Raw genomic sequence first — 16,629 nt, forward strand, 5'->3', positions numbered from 1 at the left:
GGATTCTTTCTAAAACTGACTATCTAGGTGGTCAATGAAAATAGGCTTCTTTCCTTCAGAGGCTAATATCAGAAGTTGCAACACGAGCAATCACTCCTCTACACAAATGTATTTAATAGTCACAGAAATAGAGGTTTGAACTATGCAGAGAAAATCAAAATATGACAAGGTATATGTAACGGTGTGAGATGTTAAGGCAAAATGGAGACAGCTTCTCCTGCTCTCTTGTCTCCATCTCCTTATGCTCACACATTTCAGAAGCATACACAGCACCATTGTAACTAAGCCTATAGTCCAGGCCTAAACAAAGGAAGACTGATTTGTCAGACCAAAGTTTACTTACATTTTGTGCCTCTTTTCATCATATGCCAATATCTTTGTCACATCCCAATCGCCAGATGTAATAGACTGTAAGTTGTCGCTGCTACTATTGGGCTGCCAGAAAGAAAAGAAAATTAGATTTCTTTATTCTTAAAAGAAGATATCTGAGCAAAGCTTCTCTTCTGAAAAAGGGATCTCTTTTAACTCCTTTGCCTATTAAAAATAAACCATGCATGTGCAATTTCCACCCCTCCCCCTGCTATTTCTGTGAATCTGCAGGCATAGAAATAACAGAGAGTCAGAATCATCTTAACCATAACTCCACTGAAGATAATGGGATGAATTCAGCACAGAACAGCTTCAAACCCCTTCCTCTAATCCAGCGTGCCCAGAAGCTTCTGATTAATCCTTTATGGCAGTGCAGGGATTTACTTATTTACGTACAACTGAGGCGGCATTAAAAAAACAAAACAAAGCAATGATATTGTTTGGAAAGAGACAGTTGGTTGACCTTTTTCTTCTGAGAGTATCTCATTTGGAAATTCGTGTTGTCTTATGCCCAATAAAGCATCATTGAAGGTTTTCTTTTACACACATTCTACATTTGCACCTTCCTGTCTCACCAGTACAAGCACAGTTACTGCTTTTTATTGCTTTCTGCTTCAGGTGAGACCCAAAGCAGTGGCAGCAAGTGAGTCACCTGTGATGACGACATGGTGATGTGGTAGAACTTCCCACGTCCTCCCTGGGGAATGGCTCGGACAAAGAAAAACTTCCGACCGTCCTTGGAAAAAATCGGCTCTTCATTCTGTAAGTGACAAATTTAAGGGTTGTATTACTGTTAATTTATTGTACTTAAAATTGCTCAGCACTGCAAAACCCTGTGAAATTAATTCACAGCAAAATAGAGAGTGCTCTTTAATAGCAACCTCAGGCAAACAAAAAGCCCACTGAAAACTGGAGAAAGTTTTGAAGGTTATTGCTTCTTGCTCTTGGGAAAACAGACACCTTTCAGCTGTGGGAAGACAGGGAGACGGCAGCAAGGAGAGTTCCTTGGCTATAAAGTCAATTCCCATTTGCAAAGCAAAAAGTACACATACACAGCTGACAGCTTGGGGCAGTTGGAATAAAGCCTTTAGAAATGGTTTGAGCCTCGCTGGCAGAAGTATGACAAACCCTGTTTACTCTGCTGGAAGAACTGATGTATTCCTGTCCTCGAGGAAACACAACTAACAGCATCTAACTGCTGTCTTTTCCTACTCTCTTACAAGTGTTTATTTCACTGAATTATTTACAAAGGGGAGGATATCTTGCAAAACTGTCTTTGACACAGAGCTCCCAGGTGAACGTGATGATTGACTTTTATTGGGTGACTAGAACTTTCAACCAGAGATAGAAGAGACTCAGCGGGAAATCAAACACCACATATGGCAAGCAAGCATTTCCTGGAAGGGTCTTTGTCTTCTTTTTGTACAGAAACCTCGAGGCACGTGGGAAGTCTCCACTGCAGGAGATGGTTGAACAGCAGATTACAAGGGAAAGCAGAAGGATGGTCCATATGGTGTGACACAGCAGCACCGTACCAAGGGAACCGGCTAGATGAAGCTCCTCTACTCTGAATCTTGAATAGTTGGGACTAAAACAAGAGCTGAACCTCTGCTGAACCTCTCCTGTGATAGCAGGCTTTTCTGGGGACTGGCTGAGCTCTGCCTTCCCTGGCCCAGCTTCGTGGATCCTTCTCATATAAGGGCAGTCAACAGGGAAACTTGCTCACCCTCTTCTGGGTCCTCCTTCGGTTCAGTGTTAATCAAACACCCTGGCTTTCTGCTTGGCACGTATCAAGATACCACCCTGAACCAGAAAGAACTTGATTGTACAGGGAGACTTATGGCTAATGCAAACACCTACAGCAAAGAAATAAACATTTTTATTTCTCATAAGCTAACACATTATTCTTACTGTATGTTCCTTTGCTCCCAGTTCTTGACTGATTAATTCTTTTCCACTATTTATCAGATTTATCAACACGCTATTAGGTGTTCAAACTGTTTGGTTTTGCTTTTATTTTCCCCTACTTAGGTTTTCAGTACATTTTAAAATATGCCCATTTACAGCTTGTTGGAGCTCTATGAAATAATGGTTTCATTTGTTTCTGACATTGTTCTGGAACCTGAAACATGAAACTATATTATTTCCAAATGCGTTTCATGACAGGAGAAACCTCACTGAAAAACAACTGTGATAACTGGGGCAAACCTTCTGCTTGACAGGTTTTCCTTTACTGAGGTAAATAGCAATGAGTTCACCCTACATTTCTGTATCCGTGCCTACTGCGTTACATATTCCAGCAATATGTCTTTGCCAGTGAGAGCAGGCGTTGTGCAGATTAGTTTGAGGTTCATTCAGAGTTGCAGGGGAAGGAGGTACAGGGCACAGATGACAGACATGAGGCTTTAGCACTCGGCTGATGTTATGAGACAGCCTGTTTGCATGTTCTTCTTACTGAAAAGACAACACAATAATAGAACCAGAATTTTGTTTAGGATCTTGTCAGAGATGGTGACTTATCCCGGGTGGCAAATGGCGGGGGGGACATCAGGCTGAAAGGTTTTTGGAACAGGATTTTATGCTGTAGGGAGCTACAATGGGCATGTACTTGAGCCCTTGGTTGACTGTTACTGACTGAATCCCACAACACTAGAACAGAAGAGCCCTCCTTGAAAATAATAGGAGATCAGTTCAATGCTGGTAAAAGAAAATACTTTTCCTGTGCAGCAGGTAGGGAATTTTTGGAAGTTTTTGCCACAGGCGGCTTACGGAAGCAGCTGGTATCAAATGTGCCAAAAGAGATTGAACAAACTCATGATTCATTAACAGATCCTAAAGGGAATAGATATAGTCTCAAATGTCTGTAATCTTTTTATTGTAGATGCCGGTGAAATATGAGGGGACTGGACTGTGGAAAGGAGCCAGTTCACACGCTGTCCTTAAATCCCAGCAGAGGAAGCAGCGGTGAGACTCGGTAGGGCATTTCTGAAGTCCTTATGACTCTTCTTGTCTTTTTGCTCAGCTAGATCTTGGTATGTAGACAAATGAATGCTGCCCAAGCAGTCAAGGCCAGTTTCCAGAAATCCTCTGCTTTGTGCAGATGAAGGACAAAGCTGTCCTCATGTCAGCTACACAGAGCGATAACTCAGTGCTCTCAGAATCAGGTATAAGGGAAAAAAAAAGGTAAGGCAACTCTTCTTGCATGATTCCACAGCAGCTTAAATTGAAGCTTAAACCTGACTAAGCAAGTGCGGGTCCCTGATCCCATTTGCTTTTCTGGGACCTGTGTGAACAGACAGTGGCCTGGCGCAGGCAGCAGATCCAACCAGAGCTGCTCACCTGTGATGGGCAACTGGCCCCTGGCTTGAGGAGGAAGGAAATAGGTGGTTGGAGCTGTGGACTACCCGGTCATCCTCAGAGTTGAAGGAATAATCGCTAAACAAAGGATGACCCTGTGGCTGGAGAAGGAATTGGTGGGACTAACCAACTTGCATCACTATCAGTAAAAGAAAGAGGCAGCAGCGCCATTTCCAGCAACCTGTTTATTGCTGTGCATCAGAATGTTGCCACCAAAGACTTCAGCTTTGGTGGAACAGATAAGGTGATGGGAGGCTGCTGGAGGGCACTGTGACTCCTGGAGGGATCAGTGCTGGAGTTCAGGGTTGTGCAACACAGGTCAGTGAATCTGCAAATGGTCAGGAGAAGAAAAAACTACCGAGTGCCTCCAGAGGCTTATCCCAAGTTTGGCAGAATCAGAATGAACAAGGGGACAATGCTAAATTCAGTCTGAGTTTCTGTAGGTCTTAGAGAGGGGCATGAAGTCCTGGAGTAAGGAATAACAATTAAAAAAAAAGGTCAAGTGTATTCAATTGTGTTTGGAGAGGGATCACCGAGCATCACTGGATCTGCAGCCACCCGAGGAAGACTCCTCCGGTGAAAGAAGGAAAGGCAAGGTGAATGCAGGATGGTGGGGAGTGCACAAGTGCCTCTAACCCTGAGGATCTGCATGATCAAACGTGCACTGGGACAAATATTTGAAAGAGAAATTACCCACTTTATGGTGAGTCAGAGTGTCTGAAAGCCATGTGGACCCATAAGTACAGCACCACCAAAACCACCGACACATTAACATGGGTCAAACACTCATCATATTGCAGCACCACAGCTCCAAACTGGTCTGTCTGTGCTCTCATGGTTCAACACACCCCTTGCCTCCTGCTCTTCTAGAGTACAGTGCTTCACGTGCTTTTGGCTGGACTCCACGTATTTCCTCACAGAAATCAGTGGGAAAGCAGATTCTTTGAAATTTGTTTTTATTACTGACTGAGAATTATACTCCCATGAGAATTATGTTTTTCTGGTTCATCCTTAAGTTTTAAAAAGGAAACCAATTAATCTGAATAACCCAATCCTTTCCAGCTGATTCTCTGATGCATTTTCCCTTTCTCAGCACAGTCTCCTGCCCTCTCTGTCTGCTCCACCTTTGCCCAGATCTCAGAATTAATGATTTTGCTCTGTAGGTATTTATCCTTTCAGGGAAATGTCCCAATACTTTAAGTGCCATAGGGCCATAGCTCTGATAAACAGATAGATGGGACATGAATCCTTTTCTCCCTTTGCATTTTGGTAAACACTTTGTTGAAATCCAACAAAGTGTTAAAAATGTGCATCAGCTTTACTGTGACAATGACATCACCTCCTCTTTTGGGCATGCAGGGAAGATCTCTGTCCATCCCCTGCCACACTAAGCCCCTCGGGCAATGCTGAACTTCATCCTCCATCCCTGTCCCCATGCTCATCTGTGGTTGGGTGTACCACACCAACCACCATCTCTGAAACCAAGGCACCTGCACCAAAATACAGGGTCATCAACTGGAGGGGAGAGGAGCTCATACATCTGAGTATCAATTCCCTCCACTGGATGAAATCAGGACTCTTCATTTAAGTGCCAAAGACTCTGTTTGTAGCCAGAAGCTGCTTTGTTAGCTCTGGGAGATGAATTTGAGTATTTGAATTATGGGGCTCTGGGTCCTATTTCTGCTGCAACCTCTGTCTTTAAGGCACCATTAGGTCAGTTATGGGGTTGTTCCATGAGAAAAGGGCTTTACAGGGTGAAAAAGTCAGTGTTGTTTGCAAGGTTCTCTGAACTCCGCTTTTATTTTAAAAATCTCTTTTCATATCGCCCATTAACTACATGTAAGAATCATCACTAGTTTATCAAGCTGTCAGGATTAAGGCAAGGGAGTTGTAAAAGAAAAATGGTGTGAGGTTTTCGACATCTCAACCTTTTGACAGAGCAAAAGTCTTTAGTTTCAGGCTGAGGTGATCTGAAACACTAGGGAAAGAGGAGGACTGGAAAGAAAAATGCAGCCCAAAAGAACTGTTATCAGGGGAGGCCAGCCAGCCCGTGCAGGCAGTTTTGGAGGTTATATGTCACTAAACAATTTTGTGAAAATCTGCTGGTCCTGCTGATGTCAATGTCAAAGCCTACAGACTTTGGTGGAGTCGGAGTTGCATCCTGGCTTGTAATTAAATTTGTTCAGGCCACATTCACAATTAAATAAATAAACCGATTAAACTGCCAGTAAATTTTATCTTCAGCAGGTGCTCAGAAATTGTCTTATTTCTCCCTTGCTGACTCATTGTCTGTATATGACCATTACTGGCACTATTGGAAAATGGCTTCTGCACAAAAATTGAAACAAAGTTGTTTACAGCTATAATTCCTGCTTCAAAGAATTTGTATATTTAAGCAAAAGTATGAACAAAGTTCAGTCTGGCTCTTACGCTCAGAAGTGCACAAGCAAGTATATAAATAAAAGCAGTAAAAACTTCCAAAGTCCCTAGGCCATTTTGGTGAACATGTGCCTGTTCTTACTTGTGCAAAAGGTTTGAAAACACTGGCCATATCATCTGACAAGGAGTGACAGATACTTTCTAGCAAAAACCGTGTAAATACCATATATTTCTCATTATACTTTGAGTAATTTATCCTATTTTTAAGCCACACAGACAGCGACAGCAGTATTTCTCTTTGCCTGTGTTAGAGAGAGGCTCTCCAAAGATTTTGGACCTGAATAAAATTCATTTATGAACTTAAGTCCAGAAGGGAACATGAGATCATTTACTATGACCTTCCATACACAGACTATTAAATGTTACTGAGTTACCAAACTACTACTACAACAACAACAAAATTCAAATTCGTGGTTCGTATGCCCTATCATAGAACCCCCAGTATTTCAGACGGCTGAAAAAAGTCAACCCTGTCATCCTTGGAGACCCCCTCATGTCGCTGGTGAGTATCTTCTGATACTGATGTTTTTCTCCCCTCATCTCCTGCTCCCAGCCTACCGTGAAGTTTGTCCCTATTCCAGGAAGACCAGATGCACTTCAATTCCCAAGAAAAGGGTAAAGCTCCTATATGTTTTTCAGACCAGGCGTATGGAGTACTTTGAAGGAGTATTTTAAAGAATGAGGCAAGCAGTTAGATTCCTCGGTCCTCTTGAATTAAATCTGGGGTCTGGTCAATGGAGCATACAGATCAAGTTGGCCAACGAGGCAGTGGGTTTCTTCTTCAGGGGGAGCTGAATCATGCTGAGGGTCCATCGACCAGGTGAGCACGCTGCTTACCTGGCTGTCTAGAGAGGGGAATTGGGCACCTGGCTCATATGCATATACCTATATTAAAATGTCTCAATCAAGGAGTCTTCAGCCTGAGCTGAGTCACTCTCCTGAGCTCCTTCAGCAGCTGCCTAATGTGCATTTCATCTCCTCCTTAAAGAGGTTAGGGGACTCGCACTAGCATTTAACATTTTCACATCAGTCTCATAGTCAGACGCACAAGTCATGAAAATAACTTTCCAGTTATCTAGATTAATGTGTCATAGAGTAAAAGGTAAATACAGAAAATACAATTATCCTAGTAATCATATATTCAGTCAAAACTAGAATTTTAAGTAATTTTGTTGTCAGATATACAAGCAAAAGAGCTCTGTAATTTTTCAGATTCTTACAAAAGCTTTTGAACAGTGCTATCAAATGTCTCCAAAGTCCATAGCAAAAGTTATCTTAGTTTAGTACTGAGACGACTGACTCATTTGGCTGTAATGAACATCTTTCTCTAACCTCAAACTAGGTATATGATGTTTGGAGATGCAGCAAAGCAAACTATATTTCCCTGGAGCAGGCCTGTTAGAGACTGACAGATCATTTACTGCAGTTAGTCAGGACAAAGCACCATCTTTTAATGCCTGTCCATGTAGTAGGTAAATGACTAAAGAACCAGAGCAGTGTAGAAACACAAGTTCTACTATACTGCATTGATGGAGGTCCCAGTAAATAGGAGTGAAAGTATTAAAATTATCCTTGGATTGATAAATGGATCGTGTAAAGTACTTTTTTTTTTTTTTAAGATACAGATAAGGGAAATTTAATTTTCTCTTGACTTTGCTTGTCTTTGAAGCTTTTGTTTTCTACTCAAGCCAACACTGTCCTTGTGAATGTAAGGAATACTTCAGCAGCATTTTTACTCTATACCTGAGTATACCAGCAAAAGATTATTTGAGATGTTTGGAGCACAAAACCTGTCTTCTCTGTAAAATAATTTTTTATCTGGATCAGACATAGCCCGTTGCTGTAGGACAGCCACTGGAACAGAGGAGATCATTGTTCTTGCTGTGAACTGATGTACTACAGTTTCTACAGGTTCTTGGATCCTCTGAGCAAGCTGTGACAAAAATGTGAAATGCTTTAAATCTGGACTTGGAAAAATATAGTACAAGATCTTTATCTGACATGCTACTCCCTGTCTGGTGTTCACATAACCCATGAAAAACAGTTTTGTGTTGTGGCTGAATTGATATCAGCAGCTTCTCTCTAAAAAAACAGCTTAATCAAATCTGAGGTCACTTCACAAACTGACTGCTGGGGAAGTGTTATAAATGATCTTCCAGAGATTTACATGCTGGAAACCTAGAGGTTTTATATAGATATATGTTGAAAAAAGCCCCCTTTTCTGGGGAAAAAAGAAAAGAAAAGAAAAGAATAAAAAAAAAGAAAAATCCCATAAATCAAAACTCCTTGGGGGTTTAAATTTTCTATCCTATTTTCCATTTCTGTTTTTTTGCAGGTTTTATTTTCATCTTTGTTTTATTTCATTTGGGGGATGGGAGCACATAGCCATACAATGTAATAGTATTACGCACAAGTTACAGTGTCAGAAGAATTACGTGACACAGTTGTCTGTTAAACCAGGATATGAAACTGGATCAGTTTCTCCCCATTCTGTGCTCCATGTAAACTCTCATTGTTTTAATTGCCTCATCGACACTTTAATGTTGTCACCTTTCTTACATGTGCAAATAGCTGCAGTGTAACATAGATATTTTTGTCAAATTTAGCTTAAATGACTTAAAAGTTTCACCTGCATGATTTTGTCTCTAAATAGACATAGGCACTTTTAATAAAATGACCTTTGATCTTCTGTTTTCAACAGTGGACTTCTCTCCTGTCTGGAAGACCAGAAAACAACCACCGTACTGCTTAAAATCATCAGTCTCAACATAGGGTATGAAGGACTACCTCTGAGGTCAATAAGCCTCACACAGATACTGTCAGTGGGTGAATTTCCACCAGCATCAGCTTTTTGTATCTTTTAAATCCAAGTAAATTGCAGGCTATGAACTGTAGGACCTACCAGAGAAGATGGCATCTTCAATAAGAAGAACTTGTTGATTACTGGGAAACTCTTTTCTATGATAGAAACCATGCCACCTCCCAGGTGTCTTTCTCAGGTCTGGAAATCAGTTTTTCTCTTTGGGGGGGAAAACAAAGAAAGCAAAAAACTTGCCAAAAACTTGACTGCAAAGAGAAGATCACTATTACCTGTCTGTGCAGCCAGCCTTCGCTTTCATCTTCATGTTTCTAAAACAGAACAAGATCATTAAATACCATACTTTACGTGTGTTACATTTTATTTATCAGTGCAGGCAGCAGTTGGATTGAGTCCGAAAAGTTGTGCAGAAGCACAAAGAAACTGCTCAAATATGTGCTTCAGGAGTATAATCCAGTACCTGCTCTCCATGTCTTTCCTCTCTGATGAATAAGCATGTACTCATTCAAGAAAGCATTTTACTCGTAGAGACAAACCGCATAAATCCATGAGATATACTGTTCCCCAAAGAAATAAAGCTTGTTAAGAAGCAAATAAAGGTTGAAATAAAAGTTGTTAGGAAAAGATTCTGCACTGTGCTCTATGCACAGTATTGCATCATTTTTTTCAAGGTATAGGTACATCAGAACACTTTTCTACTGTGGAAACACCTATGCCAGTTTAGAAGATGGTATCTGCTAATACTGTTCCTGGCTTTTTAGGTGTAAAAAAAAAAAAAAGTAAATATTGCAAACATTGTTTATATTCTGTGTCTGCCTAAATAAATGTGTGCCAGCTGACTTGTTGCCAGGTAAGATACCTGAAATACTTTCTCCCTGCATGGGTTATGAAAACCGATGGCAAATGACCATTTGGCTCATCTCTCCTACCTTTGTGCAGACTCCTGTGGTGGCATCGCAGAGGGTCAGGATGGACACGTTCTGGGCCCTGTTCAGCCAGTTTACTGCCACCTTGGTGCTGGTTGCCCATTTCACCATGGTTATGTAGTAGTCCCTGCAAACACAGACATACATAAACCAAATCACAGTACTGACATCCTAACGAATTGCCACATGGCAGAAGCAGGCTGCTTCAGGCAAATGGTCCAGGAGAGATCTCTGGTTATTAAGAATGCTGCTTCTTGATGTCTCTAGGCTTCCTTATATACGGATTTCAACCCCTAAAAATGACATTTTTAGGGCTATGCAGGTGTTTTATCTGCCACTTCTGAAAGTCATTTTCAAAGAAGAGACAAATGCAGAGATAAAGAATCATTCAAGCTATTCCATCTTCCAAGAAGGACTGATACCCCTGGAGCTACAAATTTATGCACAAGTGGAAAAGAAATTGCAAACTATTTCCATTCTGTGCAGACTAACCGGCTGACTCAGACCCACCACTGCCAATGGTTGGATTCTTTATGCTTAGGAAGAGTTAATGGCCAACTACACGCCAAAAGATCCCCAAGTGTTGCACTGAAAGGAAAATAGCAAGAAGGATAGAGTTTAAGAGAGACACAGGGTTTCTGTAACGCAGATGCAGCTGGTTGCCATAAAGACATCAGCAGAGATGTGACAGTTTGCATTGGCAAAACTGCCATCCCACACTCCCTGTACCATCCTCTATTGCTGGACGTATTCACGTTGTGATAATACTTGGAGTAAACCACCAGCGTGGGCTGCACAGTCCTGTAATCGATATCTTTAGGAAAAGTCCTGTGCGATAGTGAGCAATGGAACCGCTTAGGCTGGGCTGGGCTGGAAAATACAGGATCACAAATAAATATCCTGATGGTCGCCTTCTCAGAGCCAGTACGTGGTGGGACTCCCAGTCCACCTCTGCAGCAATTCAGGGCTTCACCACTTCATCTGCAGGGTAAAACTCTGGCTGAGCTGCCAAAGCTGGTGATGTTATTATATACTGCTGGCTACGTGGGCCAAAGACATCCTTAAATTATAATATGACTTTTCACAGCATACGGTCTATAAAAAATTTATTAGTTCATTTGTTTGCTATAAAATATGTATAAGGAATTGTTGCTTTCATTGGAATTAATGTGCCGTGTCACTGGAGAGTACTTTGTGTTCTGGCAAGCGCTCCTGCATATACTGAAGAGAAAGGGCAAAAGCAGCAAAAGCCCATTTGTCTAGCAAAATAACAAGTTGGAAATTGATTTTGTAGTTTTCAGAAATATTTAGTGCCTGAATTTGGCTGGGGAAAAATAACAAAAGACCTCAACGATTGCATCCATGGCACTGGAAGGAAGGATACTTCCAGGTGAGACAACAGCAGTCTGAAAATTCAGTGCCTGAAATAAAATTGTAATTTTACTCTTTATCAGCAACAGCATAGGCCCTAAGAGGAAAAAAAACAACAAAGCAAAATTAAACTGTATAACCATCTCTTCTTTTGCTCCAAAATTAACTGAGCAGGCTCAGTCTCCCCAGAAAAGGAACGTGAATTTAGTACATATTGTGGCTTGGAGCATTTTTTCTATAAATCCAATTTAAAGTTTGAAGGACGTATATTTAATTTTTACATGCCTCTCGCTGTTTGAACACAGAAGCCACGGTTCTTTCTCAGGAACTTTTAATTATTATTTTAGGTCAAACATTATCTTCCCTACCACCCCAGAGATGGGCATGGAGTCTCAATTTTTCTCTGAAGCCTCTCCCAGCCATCAAGCCCACGGATACCCCAGCTGGCAGACAACTGCAGATACTTGTATAGTTATTATTCTAGCCTCAGAGTAGTGTGGAGTCTTTAATTCACTTCACATATCTTCTGTAGGACAACCAAGTTTTATGTTTTCCATTTTGCAGAGGAAAATGAGGCAAGAAGGTGTGATTCATCTCAGTTAATTTTAAACATCTGCAGCTCCGGCAGCTGCACTGGTTGAGCAGCCAGTGGAGAGAAACGGGCAGTCAGTGTATTTCCCAAGCCCTCTTTGCCTGAACTGTCCCAGATTTTATACAGAGCTGACTTTAGGAGAACCTATTTCTTCCCATAGAGTGAAATCCAGACCAGCAGGTACCCGACCACTTTGTTTGTAAACATCCACATCAGAGCAGGTTTCACCCTCCCAAAGGGAAGAAATAACTTGCCCGAGTCCCTTCAGGAAGGGTGCAGTTATGCTGAGCTTCGCAATGTATTTCCCCATCCCAGTAAAGATGTTGGTGGTTGGGTTTGCAATCACCTGCGACTGGTTATGGTGCAGCGCCCTTATTCATCATGTAAATTTACTTGGCTGTTTTCTGGAGGTCTGAATCTAAAATATGAGGTATGATTCTACGATATGAATACTAAAAGTACGACAACAGTAATAAAGCCATAAACACCACAAAGAACAGACAATGATATTTTATCATAGAATCTCAGACTGGTTTGGGTTGGAAGGGACCTTAAAGATCAATGTGGCCAAGTGGTTGGCCACAAAGATTATGTGGCCAAGTGACAGGCAGCAGCCCAGCCTGCAGTCCCTGGGGCACAGCTGGCTCCTGCCTCTCATCCAGACTCGAGTTGTCTGAGTTTCTCCATTATTTATTTGTTCATGACCTATGCAAGGACCCATGATGATTTCTGCACTCAGGGGAGATAACGTCTTTCTTTAATTTGTCACCTGGGATGCAAATATGATGTGAGAAATAAGTTGGATCATGGTCCAATTCCGATCACCTGCTGATGTAACTCTTGGGCTCAAATGGTTTTCACCAAAATAAAAAATGCCTGTGAGGTATTAAATGTTATAATAATTTTTTTTCCCCTGCAATTGCCACCCCTTCCCTTCACTTTATTTTTCTTACAGAAAAGCATGGCATTGGAGAAAATTTGGCAAAAATGCTCAGAATGAAAGATTTTTAAAACGCGAAAATTATCAAAATTATACATTTTTCCCCAAATATGTTTTCCCATCATCAACTTTTTTTTTTTTTTTAACTGAAAAATATCCCAATTCTGTGGAAAATTTCTGACTTCCTTTAATTCTGGAAGAAAAAACACCCTGGCATATCTCCACTTTATTCGCAGCTTTATTAATTGTACTAAACCACTTTGCTCCAGATAAAAAGAACACCAAGAAGTACTGCTCTGTCTATATATCATCTGCATGAACAGATTGAGCACGTTGAAATGCTTCAGATAGGACTGGTCCGCTTGAAGATCCTTATCACCAGCTTCCCCCGCTTCTTTGAAACTCCCTTCTGTAACTAACTGTATGGTATATCCCTCTTGTCTATTTTAATGAAATGTTATCTCACTAATCCTCTCATTTCAGAAAACATATGCATAATGAAAATGCACCCCTATTGCTCTACCAGCACTGCTTATATCATGCCCTAGGGATGGCAATTGCCATGGTTTTGATGAAATATACAGAGACTAATTAATTATGATATATTTTGCATCATTTTACAATATTGATTGCAACCAAATAAATTACAGCCACCCATAACCATATAGGACAAATTTATTAACAACACTTGGATCCTGCAGTCTGAAGTTATTACTATAATTAAAATGTTTCTGAGTCTCTATGTTTACACAGTATGCTAGGAAGAGAAAAATGATATTGTCCAGGAGCTGCAGTTCTGATACTGTGATTGAGATACTGTGATGGGGATACTGTGATCCTGAATTCCTGCCTGCTGTATACAGATGTGAAGTTGTATTTTTGAAAGGCAAGTGCATTTATGCCCATTTGGTTTGGTCACAGGTCATACATCTTTTGTTACATAAATGAATTTTCAGTGAAAACCTGTTCTGAGGCTGACACTAGCTTTCCTAGCAAAGAAAGGCAACTCCCACTGTAAATGATCCCACTGGTTTAGTATCCTCTCATCAGATGACTGCACAGCCTATCCACATGCCTTACATATTTATCATGCATAATGAAGATCACCCCTGCTCCCTCCCCTGCCCTCCAAGCTGCCCTGTTTCATTAGCTCTGTGCTGTACCTCTGTCTTTTTTGGCACTGGAATTACAGATCCAGCAACCTAATCTAGCAATCAGTAGAAAAAGGTGAGCATGCGTGTTGGTCGGATACTCCTACATGAACAAGTGATGTGCCTGCGAACGACAATCTTGCAGCATTACACTTGGAGAGGTCATTACTTCAGATGTAGAAGCTGAGTCTGATTTCTCTTGGCCTGCTATAAAGCTATTTCAAGTTTAAATCACAGTTATTGAAATCTGGATTTGGATTCTAATCTCCAAGCTTTGCAGGGAGGAGTGTCATGCATTATCTAAAGCTGCTTCTCTCCTGAGCAACATGATCTTCCTTTCAAGTGTTCACAGACCCACAAGCGTAGCTCAAGCTTTGACCGCATGCTGAAGTCTAAGCCAAACTTTTAAACTCTTGCTGAATGCAGACTTAAGCACTTACTTAATTAGAAATAGGCGTCTAAGTAGTTGGCTGAATTGCAAGCCAGCTTCTAAAATACACTTGCCCTAAAAACAGCAAAAAGCTTTCCTTTTTATTTTTAATGAAGACTGGGCAATGTACGTGAAGAATGTCCGCCTGGTTTCATTCCTATGTTGACGTCACGAAGCAGCGAGCTCATGTTTGCTGTGTTATAGGGCTGCCCTGTTTCTGCTTCATGGTCTTTCACACAGGCTGCAGACAATATCCCTTCTACAATGCCTGTGGTTACATGTGAAATGAATGTGTTCTTATGGATTTGAGGACATTCTGCCAAGTTCTCTAAAAATAATCCTACTCTGAAGTCAGTCTGTATCACAGCAATTTCAAGTAAAAAAGTAATAATGTGTTATAAAATACATGTACGAAGAAAAATAATTTGAAAAATTTTAAGCATGTTTATACAAACAAAACTCTTCGATACTGGCAGAGAAAGGTAGTGTAAAATGGCCTTGAAAAAAGTCAGAGTCTGATTTAAAATGCCAAGAGAACTGGGGTCCAGCATCCCAGGGCGAGAAAGCACCTACCTCATTCTCTGGTCGTCTGGGGGAGTCATTTCCAGGTCATGAGTAGGTCCATTCAGACCAATCACATGCAAAGAAATAGTTGGATTTTCCATCCCAGCCTGGATTTTAAAATAAGAATAAATTACCATATCTTATACAACACAGAATGGTTTTGATTTATTTTATCCCCATGGATTATAAAATGCATTCCCATTGTATGGGGTTACAGACTGGACTGCTGCAGTCGTTCACAGGGAAACTGCAACTGTAGTGATGTGGCACAGAGGTGTGGAAAGGTGGGGAGGCACAACCAAAAGGTAATTTTACTTAGGACACCTCTAGCCTTGGTGGAAAATGCTACTCTTCACAGTGACTAGAAATATTGCTATTTTATGTATCTTTTGATAAGAGGTTGTCTAACAGGATGATTTTGTATTGTAGGAAAGGGCATCCTCTGCTGAATCATTGTTACTTCCCACAAAACCTGCCTATGTTTGGATCTCTCTCCTATTAAATTATGGTTTAATTTGAACCAACACGTGAGGCCTTAGATAATCAGCTCATAAAGCGAGACACCCAGAAGAAATGACTGCAGCACAGTACACTCCTGTACTGTCTTACAGTAGAAAATTACAGAATTCCAGCAGCAGTGTATCAGTACTGGTGGAGAGCTGTGCCAGTCCTGCGTACCCGCTGCGGGACTGCTGTACAGGTCTCTGCAGTCAAGGAGAGGTTGGCTACTAAGGCTTTTCTGTCTTTCACTGTGTTCTTTGTAATGCTCAGGCACAAATCTCCAAACCCAGACTATCTCCTCTGACATTAGGCCATCCTGGATATTCTCAGGAAGCCCAAATACTAACTTTTCCCTCTATATAAAAGAAAATGTATCTAAAGGTAGAAACGCTGGCTTCCAAACTCTCAGACACCAACAACTCCATTCTAGCGTGGAAGCACAATTGCTTTTGTGTGGGTACAAAGCAAGAATTTTAAAATTTTATTTTCATTATATTTAGAATGACTAATACTCAAACAAGAAAACTGCAATTTTGCAAATGCAACTAAAGAGTAATGAAGACCACTAGGGAACAGCTGATCTTCCCTTAGATCTGTTTATTTTCATTGCTTACGAATGTGCATTGTTATACAGTCTCCTGTCTGAATCTACTGGAGAACAAAAAATTTTTTTTTTGATAGAACAACAGGACTCTTGGTTTTATTTTCCCTTACCTTTGGATAATGATACGTTTTAACAGTAGGGTAAAGGCTGCCAGTGTATACCGGGATCTCCATGGTGGGGACTCTGGAGGCATTAATTGTTGCATATGCTAACCTGGTGCCATCAGGAGACCACCAATGAGCAATATGAGTCTTCAGGATCTCCTCTAATTAAAAAAAAAAAAAAAAAAAGCGAGAACAGAAAAAAGGCTATTAGACGTAAATTACTATTTAGCAATAAATGAAACAGCCTAGATATGAAAATCCCAGTCTAATCACAGCACAGCGAGGATGCCACAGGAATATCAATTAAAAATACTCATTAAATTACACCATATACACAAATGAACACAATTGATAACAATTACTGTGAATATATAGGTTATTAAGCATAATCATCTTGCTCAAGAAACATCAAATGATTCATATTAGTACACACATTCATGACAGCATAAAAGGCCCTGCTACT

General features: G+C 40.8%; 1 protein-coding gene across 5 annotated transcripts in view; it reads right to left on the reverse strand.

Annotated features, from left to right (window-relative positions):
- The window catches only part of DPP6 (dipeptidyl peptidase like 6), a 575,225-nt gene that overhangs the window by 40,987 nt on the left and 517,609 nt on the right, over positions 1-16,629 (reverse strand). For all 5 annotated transcript variants that reach the window (XM_069778210.1, XM_069778212.1, XM_069778209.1 and 2 more), the window contains exons 9-14: positions 16,173-16,327; positions 14,967-15,064; positions 9,913-10,036; positions 9,256-9,294; positions 1,022-1,129; positions 344-435 (exon numbers count right to left, since the gene is read on the reverse strand). In XM_069778210.1, coding sequence (XP_069634311.1) covers positions 344-435; positions 1,022-1,129; positions 9,256-9,294; positions 9,913-10,036; positions 14,967-15,064; positions 16,173-16,327 — 616 coding nt within the window. The remainder of the gene's footprint in view (positions 1-343; positions 436-1,021; positions 1,130-9,255; positions 9,295-9,912; positions 10,037-14,966; positions 15,065-16,172; positions 16,328-16,629) is intronic.

Source organism: Haliaeetus albicilla, chromosome 2 (assembly GCF_947461875.1).
Source record: "Haliaeetus albicilla chromosome 2, bHalAlb1.1, whole genome shotgun sequence".
Taxonomy (NCBI): domain Eukaryota; kingdom Metazoa; phylum Chordata; class Aves; order Accipitriformes; family Accipitridae; genus Haliaeetus; species Haliaeetus albicilla.